Raw genomic sequence first — 17,075 nt, 5'->3', positions numbered from 1 at the left:
AGCCTTTTGACAACAGACAGAAAAGAAACAATATACATATTGATAAAGACGGGCAGACAGGCAGCTGGATTAACTGAGCTCGGGTAATTTTCATCAACCCTTGGCTTATTCCAAACACAATTAACCTTTCCAAACAAACTGCACTTATCAGGGAGAATTCGCCAGGCAGACGGGAAGGGGGGAATATAAAACAAGACCACATGTTGCGTTTTGCAAAATGAGCCTGGAGCTGTGTTGACATTACTAATATATATATATATATATATATATATCTGCTTTGAAAGAAACTCTGCAATCAATATGTTGTTGTTATTGTAAAACAAATCTATATAGATAATGTATTCTAAATGACTTGCTTGGTTAAATAAAGGCAAAATAAAAATCTACTGTAGATAATGGAGTTGATGTGACGTTAGTATCTTTAGTTATAATCGGTTATAAAGCTGAGTTAACTTAAAACGACATGACTTGTCTCAACTTGACATACTGAGGGATTGCTTCCACGCTGTTTCTGATACAGTTTTGAACATGTTTGATTCGTATTTATTTGATGTATTATAACGGCCGTTATCTGACGCCAACGACGACAGCTAGTCTTTACTGGGGACCGACACATCGCCAAAAAGACATTGCTAACAAAACACTTTGGAGTTGACATAAATTTAAAAAACATAAGACGTCCACTGTGTGTGTGTGTGTGTGTGTGTGTGTGTGCATCTGTCTCAAACATAATGTCTGTTAACAAGGCAAATACCCTCTTCTACATAGACCCAGCCTGACTAGACCTGAGCCAGTACATTGAGACAGTACATTGAGCCAGTAGATATGAGCCAGTAGTTATGAGCCAGTAGATATGAACCAGTAGATATTAACCAATAGATATGAACCAGTAGATATGAGCCAGTACATTGAGCCAGTAGATATGAGCCAGTAGATATGAGGCAGTATATATGAGCCAGTACATTGAGCCAGTAGATATGAGCCAGTAGATATGAAACAGTAGATATGAACCAGTAGATATGAGCCAGTACATTGAGCCAGTAGATATGAGCCAGTAGATATGAAACAGTAGATATGAACCAGTAGATATGAACCAGTAGATCTGAACCAGTAGATATGAACCAGTAGATATGAGCCAGTAAATATGAACCAGTAGATATGAACCAGTAGCTGAAACACAAAGTGTGCATACTAATTAGCACCCTTTCCCTTTTGGTCTAAAGTAGTGAACTATATGGGTATAAGGTGCTCTTTGGGATCAAATCCAGGGTGCTGAAGAGTTAACTGATGTGACCACTTCACCGTCTCTCCCAGGAGCCTCACACACAGTGCCGGCCGACTGGGTTTCATGTAGTGGGGCTGCCTTTGTGCCGACTCACTGCCCAACCCCATCCCTTACCAGTAGCCTGGTCCCAGATCTGTCTGTTTGTGTGTTTCTGTCTGGATAACTCCTATGGTTATTGTCACGCCATGTACAACTGAGGATCCCGTTCCTCCTAGGGCCTAACCCTGCCCCTGTTTGACCTGCAGGATATGTCTGGTAACTTACCCTGCCCCTGTTTGACATGCAGGATATGTCTGGTAACTTACCCTGTCCCTGTTTGACCTACAGGATATGTCTGGTAACTTACCCTGCCCCTGTTGTTTGACCTGCAGGATATGTCTGGTAACTTACCCTGTCCCTGTTGTTTGACCTGCAGGATATGTCTGGTAACTTACCCTGTCCCTGTTGTTTGACCTGCAGGATATGTCTGTTAACTTACCCTGCCCCTGTTTGACCTGCAGGATATGTCTGGTAACTTACCCTGTCCCTGTTGTTTGACCTGCAGGATATGTCTGGTAACTTACCCTGTCCCTGTTTGACCTGCAGGATATGTCTGGTAACTTACCCTGTCCCTGTTTGACCTGCAGGATATGTCTGGTAACTTACCCTGTCCCTGTTTGACCTGCAGGATATGTCTGGTAACTTACCCTGCCCCTGTTTGACCTGCAGGATATGTCTGGTAACTTACCCTGCCCCTGTTGTTTGACCTGCAGGATATGTCTGGTAACTTACCCTGTCCCTGTTGTTTGACCTGCAGGATATGTCTGGTAATCTACCCTGTCCCTGTTGTTTGACCTGCAGGATATGTCTGGTAACTTACCCTGTCCCTGTTTGACCTGCAGGATATGTCTGGTAACTTACCCTGTCCCTGTTTGACCTGCAGGATATGTCTGGTAACTTACCCTGCCCCTGTTTGACCTGCAGGATATGTCTGGTAACTTACCCTGCCCCTGTTTGACCTGCAGGATATGTCTGGTAACTTACCCTGCCCCTGTTGTTTGACCTGCAGGATATGTCTGGTAACTTACCCTGTCCCTGTTGTTTGACCTGCAGGATATGTCTGGTAATCTACCCTGTCCCTGTTGTTTGACCTGCAGGATATGTCTGGTAACTTACCCTGCCCCTGTTTGACCTGCAGGATATGTCTGGTAACTTACCCTGTCCCTGTTGTTTGACCTGCAGGATATGTCTGGTAACTTACCCTGTCCCTGTTGTTTGACCTGCAGGATATGTCTGGTAACTTACCCTGTCCCTGTTTGACCTGCAGGATATGTCTGGTAACTTACCCTGTCCCTGTTTGAGCAGCAGGATATGTCTGGTAACTTACCCTGTCCCTGTTTGACCTGCAGGATATGTCTGGTAACTTACCCTGTCCCTGTTTGAGCAGCAGGATATGTCTGGTAACTTACCCTGTCCCTGTTTGACCTGCAGGATATGTCTGGTAACTTACCCTGTCCCTGTTGTTTGACCTGCAGGATATGTCTGGTAACTTACCCTGTCCCTGTTTGACCTGCAGGATATGTCTGGTAACTTACCCTGTCCCTGTTGTTTGACCTGCAGGATATGTCTGGTAACTTACCCTGTCCCTGTTTGACCTGCAGAATATGTCTGGTAACTTACCCTGTCCCTGTTGTTTGACCTGCAGGATATGTCTGGTAACTTACCCTGTCCCTGTTGTTTGACCTGCAGGACATGTCTGGTAACTTACCCTGTCCCTGTTTGACCTGCAGGATATGTCTGGTAACTTACCCTGTCCCTGTTTGAGCAGGATCCAGTGCCACCTGGGAGGGCCTAATGGGACCCATGCTGCCAGCCCAGTTTGCCCGGATGACATCACTGTCAGCGCCAGGTGTTGCTCTCATGACCGGAGACTGGAGACCCCACTCAACATCAGGTTTGACCCTGTCAATCAATCAATCAATCAATCAATTCATCAGGTTGGATATGTCAGTCAATCAATTTATCAATTAACACACGATTTCATGTTTTTGTCCATACTGTATATTCATGTATTGAGGAAAATATTGTACTGCATAATACACTCGTACAGGCTCATTTTGTATTCGTCAGACTGAGTAGTTGGTGCTTGAAATAAGCATTTAGTCCTACACTCTGTGAAGAATACATTTGAACGTAACACAACCCTTGACCTTCTCAAAAATATGTCATCATTGTAAGAAACGTTCCTATTGCTTACAGTAGGAGAACAGATCTACTGTACTGTGGGCTTCCGTAGGCCTTTATATCTTTGTTTTCGGGGAGGTTGACATCTCAACATCAAATGCTTTTATGTCTTCTTTCATCATTCCTCGTGTCTGGATAAAGGCTGAACCAATCTGTCCATCATTGATTTAAAGTGTACCATGTAAAGAGATGAAATGTATCACTGTGGTGTGACAGCACCTCCTTCACTCCGCTCTCAGTCAAGTAAACATACAGTGGGGAGAACAGGTATTTGCTACACTGACGATTTTGCAGGTTTTCCCACTTACAAAGCACGTAGAGGTCTGTAATTTATATCATAGGTACACTTCAACTGTGAGAGACGGAATCTAAAACAAAAATCCAGAAACTTGTTCTCACCACTGTATCTCCTATGAGTACATGCATCTCCCATGAGTACTGTAGAAACAGACTGTGTTTCTGTGTGTGTGTGCAAGTGTGTGTGTGTGAGCGTGCGTGTGTGTGTGTGTGTGTGCGTGCGTGCGTGCGTGTGTGTGTGTGTGTGCGTGTCTCATACTCTAGCAAGGTATCAGATCATCTCTGTACACATTATTACATCTGTTTGTTCATCATCCACAGTCCTTGAGTGCAACATTTTAACATTTTAACATGTTTGAGCAAGTGGAAAGTGCTGTAAAACACATTACCTCAATTACCTCGACTAACCGGTGCCCCCGCACATTGACTCTGTACAGGTACCCCTTGTATATCGTCTCCACATTGACTCTGTACAGGTACCCCTTGTATATCGTCTCCACATTGACTCTGTACAGGTACCCCTTGTATATCGTCTCCACATTGACTCTGTACAGGTACCCCTTGTATATCGTCTCCACATTGACTCTGTACAGGTACCCCTTGTATATCGTCTCCACATTGACTCTGTACAGGTACCCCTTGTATATCGTCTCCACATTGACTCTGTACAGGTACCCCTTGTATATCGTCTCCACATTGACTCTGTACAGGTACCCCTTGTATATCGTCTCCACATTGACTCTGTACCAGTACCCCCTGTATATAGCCTCCACATTGACTCTGTACAGGTACCCCTTGTATATCGCCTCCACATTGACTCTGTACAGGTACCCCTTGTATATCGTCTCCACATTGACTCTGTACAGGTACCCCCTGTATATAGCCTGTGTACAGGTACCCCCTGTATATAGCCTCCACATTGACTCTGTACTGGTACAGGTACCCCCTGTATATAGCCTCCACATTGACTCTGTACTGGTACAGGTACCCCCTGTATATAGCCTCCACATTGACTCTGTACTGGTACAGGTACCCCTTGTATATAGCCTCCACATTGACTCTGTACCAGTACCCCCTGTATATCGTCTCGCTATTGTTGTTGTTTACTGCTGCTCTTTAAATACTTGTTACTTTTATTTCTTAATCTCAGTTTATTAAAAAAATATAAACTGTATTGTTGGTTAGGGGCTCGTAAGTAAGCATTTCACTGTAAGGTCTGTTGTATTCAGCATTTCACTGTAAGGTCTGTTGTATTCAGCATTTCACTGTAAGGTCTGTTGTATTCAGCATTTCACTGTAAGGTCTGTTGTATTCAGCATTTCACTGTCAGGTCTACTACACCTGTTGTATTCAGCATTTCACTGTAAGGTCTACTACACCTGTTGTATTCAGCATTTCACTGTAAGGTCTACTACACCTGTTGTATTCAGCATTTCACTGTAAGGTCTACTACACCTGTTGTATTCAGCATTTCACTGTAAGGTCTACTACACCTGTTGTATTCAGCATTTCACTGTAAGGTCTACTACACCTGTTGTATTCAGCATTTCACTGTCAGGTCTACTACACCTGTTGTATTCAGCATTTCACTGTAAGGTCTACTACACCTGTTGTATTCAGCATTTCACTGTAAGGTCTACCTACACCTGTTATATTCAGCATTTCACTGTAAGGTCTACCTACACCTGTTGTATTCAGCATTTCACTGTAAGGTCTACTACACCTGTTGTATTCATCATTTCACTGTAAGGTCTACTACACCTGTTGTATTCAGCATTTCACTGTAAGGTCTACTACACCTGTTGTATTCAGCATTTCACTGTCAGGTCTACTACACCTGTTGTATTCAGCATTTCACTGTAAGGTCTACTACACCTGTTGTATTCAGCATTTCACTGTAAGGTCTACCTACACCTGTTATATTCAGCATTTCACTGTAAGGTCTACCTACACCTGTTGTATTCAGCATTTCACTGTAAGGTCTACTACACCTGTTGTATTCATCATTTCACTGTAAGGTCTACTACACCTGTTGTATTCAGCATTTCACTGTAAGGTCTACCTACACCTGTTGTATTCAGCATTTCACTGTGAGGTCTACTACACCTGTTGTATTCAGCATTTCACTGTAAGGTCTACTACACCTGTTGTATTCAGCATTTCACTGTAAGGTCTACTACACCTGTTGTATTCAGCATTTCACTGTAAGGTCTACTACACCTGTTGTATTCAACATTTCACTGTAAGGTCTACTACACCTGTTGTATTCAGCATTTCACTGTAAGGTCTACTACACCTGTTGTATTCAACATTTCACTGTGAGGTCTACTACACCTGTTGTATTCAGCATTTCACTGTAAGGTCTACTACACCTGTTGTATTCAGCATTTCACTGTAAGGTCTACTACACCTGTTGTATTCAACATTTCACTGTGAGGTCTACTACACCTGTTGTATTCAACATTTCACTGTAAGGTCTACTACACCTGTTGTATTCGGCACATGTGACTCATAACATTTGATTTGATTCAGCCAACTTGACACAACTGAGGGAAGCATTGGAGTCAACATGGGCCAACATCCCTGTGGAACGCTTTAGACACCTTGTAGAGTCAACATGGGGCCAGCATCCCTGTGGAACGCTTTCAACACCTTGTAGAGTCATCACGGGCCAACATCCCTGTGGAACGCTTTAGACACCTTGTAGAGTCCAATGCGCCTATGAATTGAGGATGTTCTGAGGGCAAAAGGGGGTGCAACTCAGTATTAGGAAGGTGTTCCTAATATTTTGTCCACTCAATGTGTACCTCTATGCTCTTACCATAGACATCCTTATGTTGCATATCTCTATGCTCGTACTATTGATAACTCTATACTGCATATTTCTAGGCTCGTACTATAGATAACTCTATACTGCATATATCTATGCTCGTACTATAGATAACTCTAAGCTGCATATTAATTTGTTAGTCTCATTCCTTACTGTGTTTAGTGTTTAGTAAATATAGACACAACTGGAACATGGGTAGTGGCTGAATCCAATTGGTTCACCTTTTAGCCCACCCATTGTGTTTTGTCCTTCATTATAGCTCTCCTCTGTGTGTGTGTGTGTGTGTGTGTGTGTGTGCGTGTGTGTTTGATGCTGTGTGTGTGTGTGTGTGTGTGCGTGTGTGTGTGTGCGTGCGTGCGTGACTCCTAATTAGATTGCAGAGAACAAGTATTGATTTTGCTATTGTGCTCCATCAATATTCACACCGCCATCAGGCTGCAATAAATATCCCTGATTTGTTATGTCCCAGCTGGAATACATTCAATATCATATCTGTGGAAGATATTAACATCAGCTCAACATTACTGCTGTATCCCTGAAAGGAGAGAAGAGCTTTACCTGAAAGGAATGTGGAAGATATTAACATCAGCTCAACATTACTGCTGTATCCCTGAAAGGAGAGAAGAGCTTTACCTGAAAGGAATGTGGAAGATATTAACATCAGCTCAACATTACTGCTGTATACCTGAAAGGAGAGAAGAGCTTTACCTGAAAGGAATGTGGAAGATATTAACATCAGCTCAACATTACTGCTGTATCCCTGAAAGGAGAGAAGAGCTTTACCTGAAAGGAATGTGGAAGATATTAACATCAGCTCAACATTACTGCTGTATACCTGAAAGGAGAGAAGAGCTTTACCTGAAAGGAATGTGGAAGATATTAACATCAGCTCAACATTACTGCTGTATCCCTGAAAGGAGAGAAGAGCTTTACCTGAAAGGAATGTGGAAGATATTAACATCAGCTCAACATTACTGCTGTATCCCTGAAAGGAGAGAAGAGCTTTACCTGAAAGGAATGTGGAAGATATTAACATCAGCTCAACATTACTGCTGTATCCCTGAAAGGAGAGAAGAGCTTTACCTGAAAGGAATGTGGAAGATATTAACATCAGCTCAACATTACTGCTGTATCCCTGAAAGGAGAGAAGAGCTTTACCTGAAAGGAATGTGGAAGATATTAACATCAGCTCAACATTACTGCTGTATCCCAGAAAGGAATGTAGAAGATACTAACACCAGGACAACATTGTACTGTATCCCTGACAGGAATGTGGAAGATATTAACATCAGGTCAACATTGTACTGTATCCCTGACAGGAATGTAGAAGATACTAACATCAGGTCAACATTGTACTGTATACCTGAAAGGAATGTGGAAGATATTAACATCAGGTCAACATTGTACTGTATCCCTGACAGGAATGTAGAAGATATCAACATTACCACTATATACCTGAAGAGGAGAGAAGAGCTTTACCTGACAGGAATGTAGAAGATATTAACATTACCACTATATACCTGAAGAGGAGAGAAGAGCTTTACCTGACAGGAATGTGGAAGATATTAACATCAGGTCAACATTGTACTGTATACCTGACAGGAATGTAGAAGATACTAACATCAGGCCAACATTGTACTGTATACCTGACAGGAATGTAGAAGATACTAACATCAGGTCAACATTGTACTGTATACCTGACAGGAATGTAGAAGATACTAACATCAGGCCAACATTGTACTGTATACCTGACAGGAATGTAGAAGATACTAACATCAGGTCAACATTGAACTGTATACCTGACAGGAATGTAGAAGATATCAACATTGTACTGTATACCTGACAGGAATGTAGAAGATATCAACATCAGGTCAACATTGCTAGGTAAAGTCCCCCCTTATCTCAGCTCGCTGGTCACCATAGCATCTCCCACCTGTAGCACACGCTCCAGCAGGTATATCTCTCTAGTCACCCCCAAAACCAATTCTTTCTTTGGCCGCCTCTCTTTCCAGTTCTCTGCTGCCAATGACTGGAACGAACTACAAAAATCTCTGAAACTGGAAACTCTTATCTCCCTCACTAGCTTTAAGCACCAACTGTCAGAGCAGCTCACAGATTACTGCACCTGTACATAGCCCACATATAATTTAGCCCTATCAACTACCTCTTTCCCAACTGTATTTAATTTATTTATTTATTTTGCTCCTTTGCACCCCATTATTTTTATTTCTACTTTGCACATTCTTCCATTGCAAAACTACCATTCCAGTGTTTTACTTGCTATATTGTATTTACCTTGCCACCAAGGCCTTTTTTTGCCTTTACCTCCCTTCTCACCTCATTTGCTCACATTGTATATAGACTTGTTTATACTTTATTATTGACTGTATGTTTGTTTTACTCCATGTGTAACTCTGTGTTGTTGTATCTGTCGAACTGCTTTGCTTTATCTTGGCCAGGTCGCAATTGTAAATGAGAACTTGTTCTCAACTTGCCTACCTGGTTAAATAAAGGTAAAATAAATAAAAAATAAATAAATAAATTGTACTGTATACCTGACAGGAATGTAGAAGATACTAACATCAGGTCAACATTGTACTGTATCCCTGACAGGAATGTAGAAGATACTAACACCAGGACAACATTGTACTGTATACCTGACAGGAATGTAGAAGATACTAACACCAGGACAACATTGTACTGTATACCTGACAGGAATGTAGAAGATACTAACACCAGGACAACATTGTACTGTATACCTGACAGGAATGTAGAAGATACTAACACCAGGACAACATTGTACTGTATACCTGACAGGAATGTAGAAGATACTAACACCAGGACAACATTGTACTGTATACCTGACAGGAATGTAGAAGATACTAACACCAGGACAACATTGTACTGTATACCTGACAGGAATGTAGAAGATACTAACACCAGGACAACATTGTACTGTATACCTGACAGGAATGTAGAAGATACTAACATCAGGTCAACATTGTACTGTATACCTGACAGGAATGTAGAAGATACTAACACCAGGTCAACATTGTACTGTATCCCTGACAGGAATGTAGAAGATACTAACACCAGGTCAACATTGTACTGTATCCCTGACAGGAATGTAGAAGATACTAACACCAGGTCAACATTGTACTGTATACCTGACAGGAATGTAGAAGATACTAACACCAGGACAACATTGTACTCTACCACAGAGGCAGTAAAGCTTTTGTTGGTATTAAAAAGTTACAGCTACTGTTGTTTCAGAGGCACTTGACTTGACCGTTTTCACAGGTGATCTTCTGCTATTTAATAGACATATACTCCTATAATTGGTTACTAACATGGTTACCGAACTCAGCCTGGTTGTGCATTTTGTAATGAATCCCCAAAAGATGAACAAGTCATTTTGTATAATTGCAACATTTTCCACCTGGTAAAAAATTAGACCATTATTCCAACAAAGAGAGAGAGTGAGAGAGAGAGTGTGTGTGTTTGTGTGTGTGTTAGCATGGAACCTGGGGGGTTTAAAATGAAAGCTTTGACACAGACAGTAATGTAGAACATTTAACACAGACAGTAACACAGACAGCAATGTAGAACATTTAACACAGACAGTAATGTTGAACATTTGACTCAGATAGTAATGTAGAACATTTAACACAGATAGTAATGTAGAACATTTAACACAGATAGTAACACAGACAGTAATGTTAAACATTTAACACAGATAGTAATGTAGAACATTTAACACAGACAGTAATGTTAAACATTTAACACAGACAGTAATGTTAAACATTTAACACAGACAGTAATGTAGAACATTTAACACAGACAGTAATGTAGAACATTTAACACAGACAGTAATGTAGAACATTTAACACAGACAGCAATGTTAAACATTTAACACAGACAGTAATGTAGAACATTTAACACAGACAGTAATGTAGAACATTTAACACAGACAGTAATGTTAAACATTTAACACAGACAGTAATGTTAAACATTTAACACAGACAGTAATGTTAAACATTTAACACAGACAGTAATGTTAAACATTTAACACAGACAGTAATGTAGAACATTTAACACAGACAGTAATGTAGAACATTTGACACAAACAGTAATGTAGAACATTTGACACAGACAGTAATGTAGAACATTTGACACAAACAGTAATGTAGAACATTTGACACAGACAGTAATGTAGACATTTGACACAAACAGTAATGTAGAACATTTAACACAGACAGTAATGTAGAACATTTGACACAGACAGTAATGTTAAACATTTAACACAGACAGTAATGTAGAACATTTAACACAGACAGTAATGTAGAACATTTGACACAGACAGTAATGTAGAACATTTGACACAAACAGTAATGTAGAACATTTGACACAGACTGTAATGTAGAACATTTGACACAGACAGTAATGTTGAACATTTGACACAGAAAGTAATGTTAAACATTTAACACAGACAGTAATGTTAAACATTTGACACAGACAGTAATGTTAAACATTTGACACAGACAGTAATGTTAAACTTTTGACACAGACAGTAATGTTAAACATTTAACACAGACAGTAATGTAGAACATTTAACACAGACAGTAATGTAGAACATTTAACACAGACAGTAATGTTGAACATTTGACACAGACAGTAATGTAGAACATTTAACACAGACAGTAATGTAGAACATTTGACAAGGACAGTAATGTAGAACATTTAACACAGACAGTAATGTAGAACATTTAACACAGATAGTAATGTAGAACATTTAACACAGACAGTAATGTTGAACATTTGACTCAGACAGTAATGTTGAACATTTGACTCAGACAGTAATGTTGAACATTTGACTCAGACAGTAATGTAGAACATTTGACACAGACAGTAATGTAGAACATTTAACACAGACAGTAATGTTGAACATTTGACTCAGACAGTAATGTTGAACATTTAACACAGACAGTAATGTAGAACATTTGACACAGACAGTAATGTAGAACATTTGACACAAACAGTAATGTAGAACATTTGACACAGACAGTAATGTAGAACATTTGACACAGACAGTAATGTAGAACATTTAACACAGACAGTAATGTTGAACATTTGACACAGACAGTAATGTAGAACATTTGACACAGACAGTAATGTAGAACATTTAACACAGACAGTAATGTAGAACATTTGACACAGACAGTAATGTAGAACATTTGACACAGACAGTAATGTTGAACATTTAACACAGATAGTAATGTTGAACATTTGACACAGACAGTAATGTAGAACATTTGACACAGACAGTAATGTAGAACATTTAACACAGACAGTAATGTAGAACATTTGACACAGACAGTAATGTAGAACATTTGACACAGACAGTAATGTTGAACATTTAACACAGACAGTAATGTTGAACATTTGACACAGACAGTAATGTTGAACATTTGACACAGACAGTAATGTTGAACATTTGACACAGACAGTAATGTAGAACATTTGACACAGACAGTAATGCAGAACATTTAACACAGACAGTAATGTAGAACATTTAACACAGACAGTAATGTAGAACATTTAACACAGACAGTAATGTTAAACATTTGACACAGACAGTAATGTAGAACATTTGACACAGACAGTAATGTTGAACATTTAACACAGACAGTAATGTAGAACATTTGACACAGACAGTAATGTAGAACATTTGACACAGACAGTAATGTAGAACATTTGACACAGACAGTAATGTTAAACATTTGACACAGACAGTAATGTAGAACATTTGACACAGACAGTAATGTTGAACATTTAACACAGACAGTAATGTAGAACATTTGAGTGTTCAATTGAATCTGAATAATCTTCGTCCGCTGTTCCCCTAACTGTTGTCTCCAATCATCATCATCATCACCATCATCATCATCATCACCCAGTACGTGTGTCCGTCTGTCTGCTTGGTCATGTTGTGTTCTGCTCTCCTCCCAACCTCTAGCTGTAAAGACCTGCCTGGGAGGACGGGACAAGTCATCCACAGCTAGATTGATGTGATGTACCTCAACTCCCCGGTGCCTCAGCACATTGACTGTGCACCGAAACCCTCCTGTTTAAATTGGGGTTTCCCCCCACTGCTCCTCTTTAATTGCTTGTTACTTTTATCTCTTATTTCTTATCTGTATTTTTTGTTGTTTGTCTAAACTGTGCTGTCGGTTAGGGGCTCGTAAATCAGCATTTCACTGTAAGGTCTCCTCCACCTTGTTGTATTCGGCGCGTGTGATCAATAACATTTCATTTGATGTGATGTGGCTCCTGAACATATACTTTTGAGTTGATTACTCAGCTGCAAATTACATTGAGATAGATTTGCAATTTTATCATCATATTATTATACCAACAACAACAACAACAACAACAAAATCCAGTCCACAAGCTAACGTGCCGTCTCTCTCTCTCTCTTTACTCTTGCAGATAAGCGGTTGTCCAGGAGAAGAGCGTCATGCGCTGCGACGTTGGTGCTGCATACACTGCAGGAAACAACCCCGGAGAAACACACAGAGGTAGGTAGGTGGTCGTCTTAGACCTCAAACAGCACCCTATTCCCTATGTAGTGCACTACTTTTAACCAGAGCACTATGGGCCCAGGTCAAAGGTAGTGCGCACTACGTAAATAAGGAAAGAGGGGGGTTTTCATTTGGCACGTACAATGTTCATTGACTTACACTGAAGCTGTGGCATAACTACATCTATCAGATCTAGGCCACATCCGACCACACAACAATGTTCATTAACTTACACTGAAGCTATGGCATAACTACCTCTACCAGATCTAGGCCACATCCGACCACACAACAATGTTCATTAACTTACACTGAAGCTGTGGCATAACTACATCTATCAGATCTAGGCCACATCCGACCACACAACAATGTTCATTAACTTACACTGAAGCTGTGGCATAACTACATCTATCAGATCTAGGCCACATCCGACCACACAACAATGTTCATTAACTTACACTGAAGCTATGGCATAACTACCTCTACCAGATCTAGGCCACATCCAACCACACAACAATGTTCATTAACTTACACTGAAGCTGTGGCATAACTACCTCTACCAGATCTAGGCCACATCCAACCACACCAGCTGTTATCAAGGTTTTAGTCCTGTGTGCCGTAGTGAGACATGACAAATGGATTTGATGGAACAGAGGAAGAGTTCTACTTTGATAATCGATGTCAGATGATGAGCAGTGGTATAAAGTACTTTAATAAAAATACTTGAAAGTACTAATTAAATAGTTTTGGGGGGTATCTGTACTTTACGATTTTTTTTTATTTTTACCATTATTTTTTTTATCTCACTATATTCCTGAAGAAAATCATGTTTACTCCAGACATTTCCCCTGACAACCAAAAGTACTCGTTACATTTTGAATTGAAAAATGGTCTAATTCATGCACTTATCAAGAGAACATCCCTGGTCATCTCTACTGCCTCTGATCTGGAGGACTCACTAAACAGAGAACATCCCTGGTCCTCCCTACTGTCTCTGATCTGGAGGACTCACTAAACAGAGAACATCCCTGGTCGTCCCTACTGCCTCTGATCTGGTGGACTCACTAAACAGAGAACATCCCTGGTCGTCCCTACTGCCTCTGACCTGGAGGACTCACTAAACAGAGAACATCCCTGGTCATCCCTACTGCCTCTGATCTGGAGGACTCACTAAACAGAGAACATCCCTGATCATCCCTACTGCCTCTGACCTGGAGGACTCACTAAACAGAGAACATCCCTGGTCATCCCTACTGCCTCTGATCTGGAGGACTCACTAAACAGAGAGCATCCCTGGTCATCCCTACTGCCTCTGACCTGGAGGACTCACTAAACAGAGAACATCCCTGGTCATCCCTACTGCCTCTGATCTGGAGGACTCACTAAACAGAGAACATCCCTGGTCGTCCCTACTGCCTCTGATCTGGAGGACTCACTAAACAGAGAACATCCCTGGTCATCCCTACTGCCTCTGATCTGGAGGACTCACTAAACAGAGAACATCCCTGGTCATCTCTACTGCCTCGGGTCTGTAGGACTCACTAAACAGAGAACATCCCTGGTCATCTCTACTGCCTCGGGTCTGTAGGACTCACTAAACAGAGAACATCCCTGGTCATCTCTACTGCCTCTGATCTGGAGGACTCACTAAACAGAGAACATCCCTGGTCATCCCTACTGCCTCTGATCTGGAGGACTCACTAAACAGAGAACATCCCTGGTCATCCCTACTGCCTCTTATCTGGAGGACTCACTAAACAGAGAACATCCCTGGTCATCCCTACTGCCTCTGATCTGGAGGACTCACTAAACAGAGAACATCACTGGTCATCCCTACTGCCTCTGATCTGGTGGACTCACTAAACAGAGAACATCCCTGGTCATCCCTACTGAATCTGATCTGGAGGACTCACTAAACAGAGAACATCCCTGGTCGTCCCTACTGCCTCTGATCTGGTGGACTCACTAAACACATGCTTCGTTTGTAAATGATGTCTGAGGGTTGGAGCGTGGCCCCTGGCTACACGTAAATTAAACAAAACAAGAAAATGATGCTGTCTGGTTTTCATTAATATAAGGAATTTTAAATGATTTATACTTTTACTTTTTTTTTGTATATTTTAGCCATCAGTACTTTGAAGTACATTTAAAACCAAATACTTTTATACTTTTATTCAAGTAATATTTTACCGGGTGACTTTCACTTTTATTTTCATTTTCTATTTTAATTTTTCTATTTTAATTTTCTATACTTTTACTCCAGTATGACAATTGGGGTCCTTTTTTCCATCACTGATAATGAGAAGTCTCTCGTCACAGCTGAGTAGCCGATCTGCTTCTGGGTGCTGAGATAAGAGGTTGGTTCTTCCTGTTTGGAAGATTTTGGTTGATGCTGCTTTGTTCACTCTACCTACCAACATAAAACGTCTTCCTGCTCGCCAAATTAGATGTTGGAAAGGGGCACCAGGACAGAGTCGGTAAGATTTAGGGTCCAAATACCACTGCTTCATCTTGGCTCTGATAGGAAGAGAGGTCAATTTAAGTCCTCTGCCGGTAATTGTTTGCAAAATCCTCCCAGCTGTATTAATTAGTAAAACTCCCCCAGAAGGAGAGGATGTGTAAATCATTAAAAGTCGAATGAATGCTGTGGGGGCGGTTCGTCTACAGTCTCGGCACACCAGCCTCTTTATTAGTCCCAAATGGCTCCCTGTTCCCTTTATAGTACACTATTTTTGACCTGGGCTCTGGTCAAAAGTAGTGCACTACATATGGGGAATAGGGTGCCATTTGGGACCAATCGTCTCCCCCTCTGTGAAGGGGTTCAGTAATCTAAGGGGTTGGTCATGCGTTGCCTTAGTAATTGAACGGCTCTGGCTGTATCTGGGACGGTGTTGTGGACATTACAAGGGTAAAGCATTTGTCACACTATAATCAACACTCCTTATTTCACTATTAACCCAGGATTTAAAAAAAAAACAATAGAAGTGAAATTATTTTAATGTTCATTTTCCTCCGTGAATAAACAAAACTGGATGGTTTTTTACCTTTATTTAACAAGACAGTTAGGAACAAATTCTTACTTTCAATGACGGCCTGGGAACAGTGGGTTAACTGCCTGTTCAGGGGCAGAACGACAGATCTGTACCTTGTCAGCTCGGGGATTTGAACTTGCAACCTTCCGGTTACTAGTTCAACAATCTAACCACTAGGGTACCTGCCGTCCCTACACTCTAACCACTAGGCTACCTGCCGTCCCTACACTCTAACCACTAGGCTACCCTGCCGCCCCTACACTCTAACCACTAGACTACCTGCCGTCCCTACACTCTAACCACTAGGCTACCCTGCCGTCCCTACACTCTAACCACTAGGCTACCCTGCCGTCCCTACACTCTAACCACTAGGCTACCCTGCCGTCCCTACACTCTAACCACTAGGCTACCTGCCGTCCCTACACTCTAAAAACTAGGCTACCTTGCCGTCCCTACACTCTAACCACTAGGCTACCCTGCCGTCCCTACACTCTAACCACTAGGCTACCTGCCGTCCCTACACTCTAACCACTAGGCTACCTGCCGTCCCTACACTCTAACCACTAGGCTACCTGCCATCCCTACACTCTAACCACTAGGCTACCTGCCGTCCCTACACTCTAAAAACTAGGCTACCTTGCCGTCCCTACACTCTAACCACTAGGCTACCCTGCCGTCCCTACACTCTAACCACTAGGCTACCTGCCGTCCCTACACTCTAACCACTAGGCTACCTGCCGTCCCTACACTCTAACCACTAGGCTACCCTGCCGTCCCTACACTCTAACCACTAGGCTACCTGCCGTCCCTACACTCTAACCGCTAGGCTA

The 17,075-nt window shown here is 41.4% G+C and overlaps 1 protein-coding gene across 4 annotated transcripts in view; it reads left to right on the top strand.

Annotated features, from left to right (window-relative positions):
• The window catches only part of LOC118966091 (transcription elongation regulator 1-like protein), a 213,280-nt gene that overhangs the window by 179,277 nt on the left and 16,928 nt on the right, over positions 1 to 17,075 (top strand). For all 4 annotated transcript variants that reach the window (XM_036988692.1, XM_036988689.1, XM_036988676.1 and 1 more), the window contains 2 exons: positions 3,093 to 3,218; positions 13,125 to 13,213. In XM_036988692.1, the coding sequence (XP_036844587.1) occupies positions 3,093 to 3,218; positions 13,125 to 13,213 (215 nt within the window). The remainder of the gene's footprint in view (positions 1 to 3,092; positions 3,219 to 13,124; positions 13,214 to 17,075) is intronic.

This window comes from Oncorhynchus mykiss, chromosome 1 (assembly GCF_013265735.2).
Source record: "Oncorhynchus mykiss isolate Arlee chromosome 1, USDA_OmykA_1.1, whole genome shotgun sequence".
Lineage (NCBI taxonomy): Eukaryota > Metazoa > Chordata > Actinopteri > Salmoniformes > Salmonidae > Oncorhynchus > Oncorhynchus mykiss.
The sequence above is the reverse complement of the archived record's forward strand: the minus strand, read 5'-3'. Positions and strand labels throughout refer to the sequence as shown.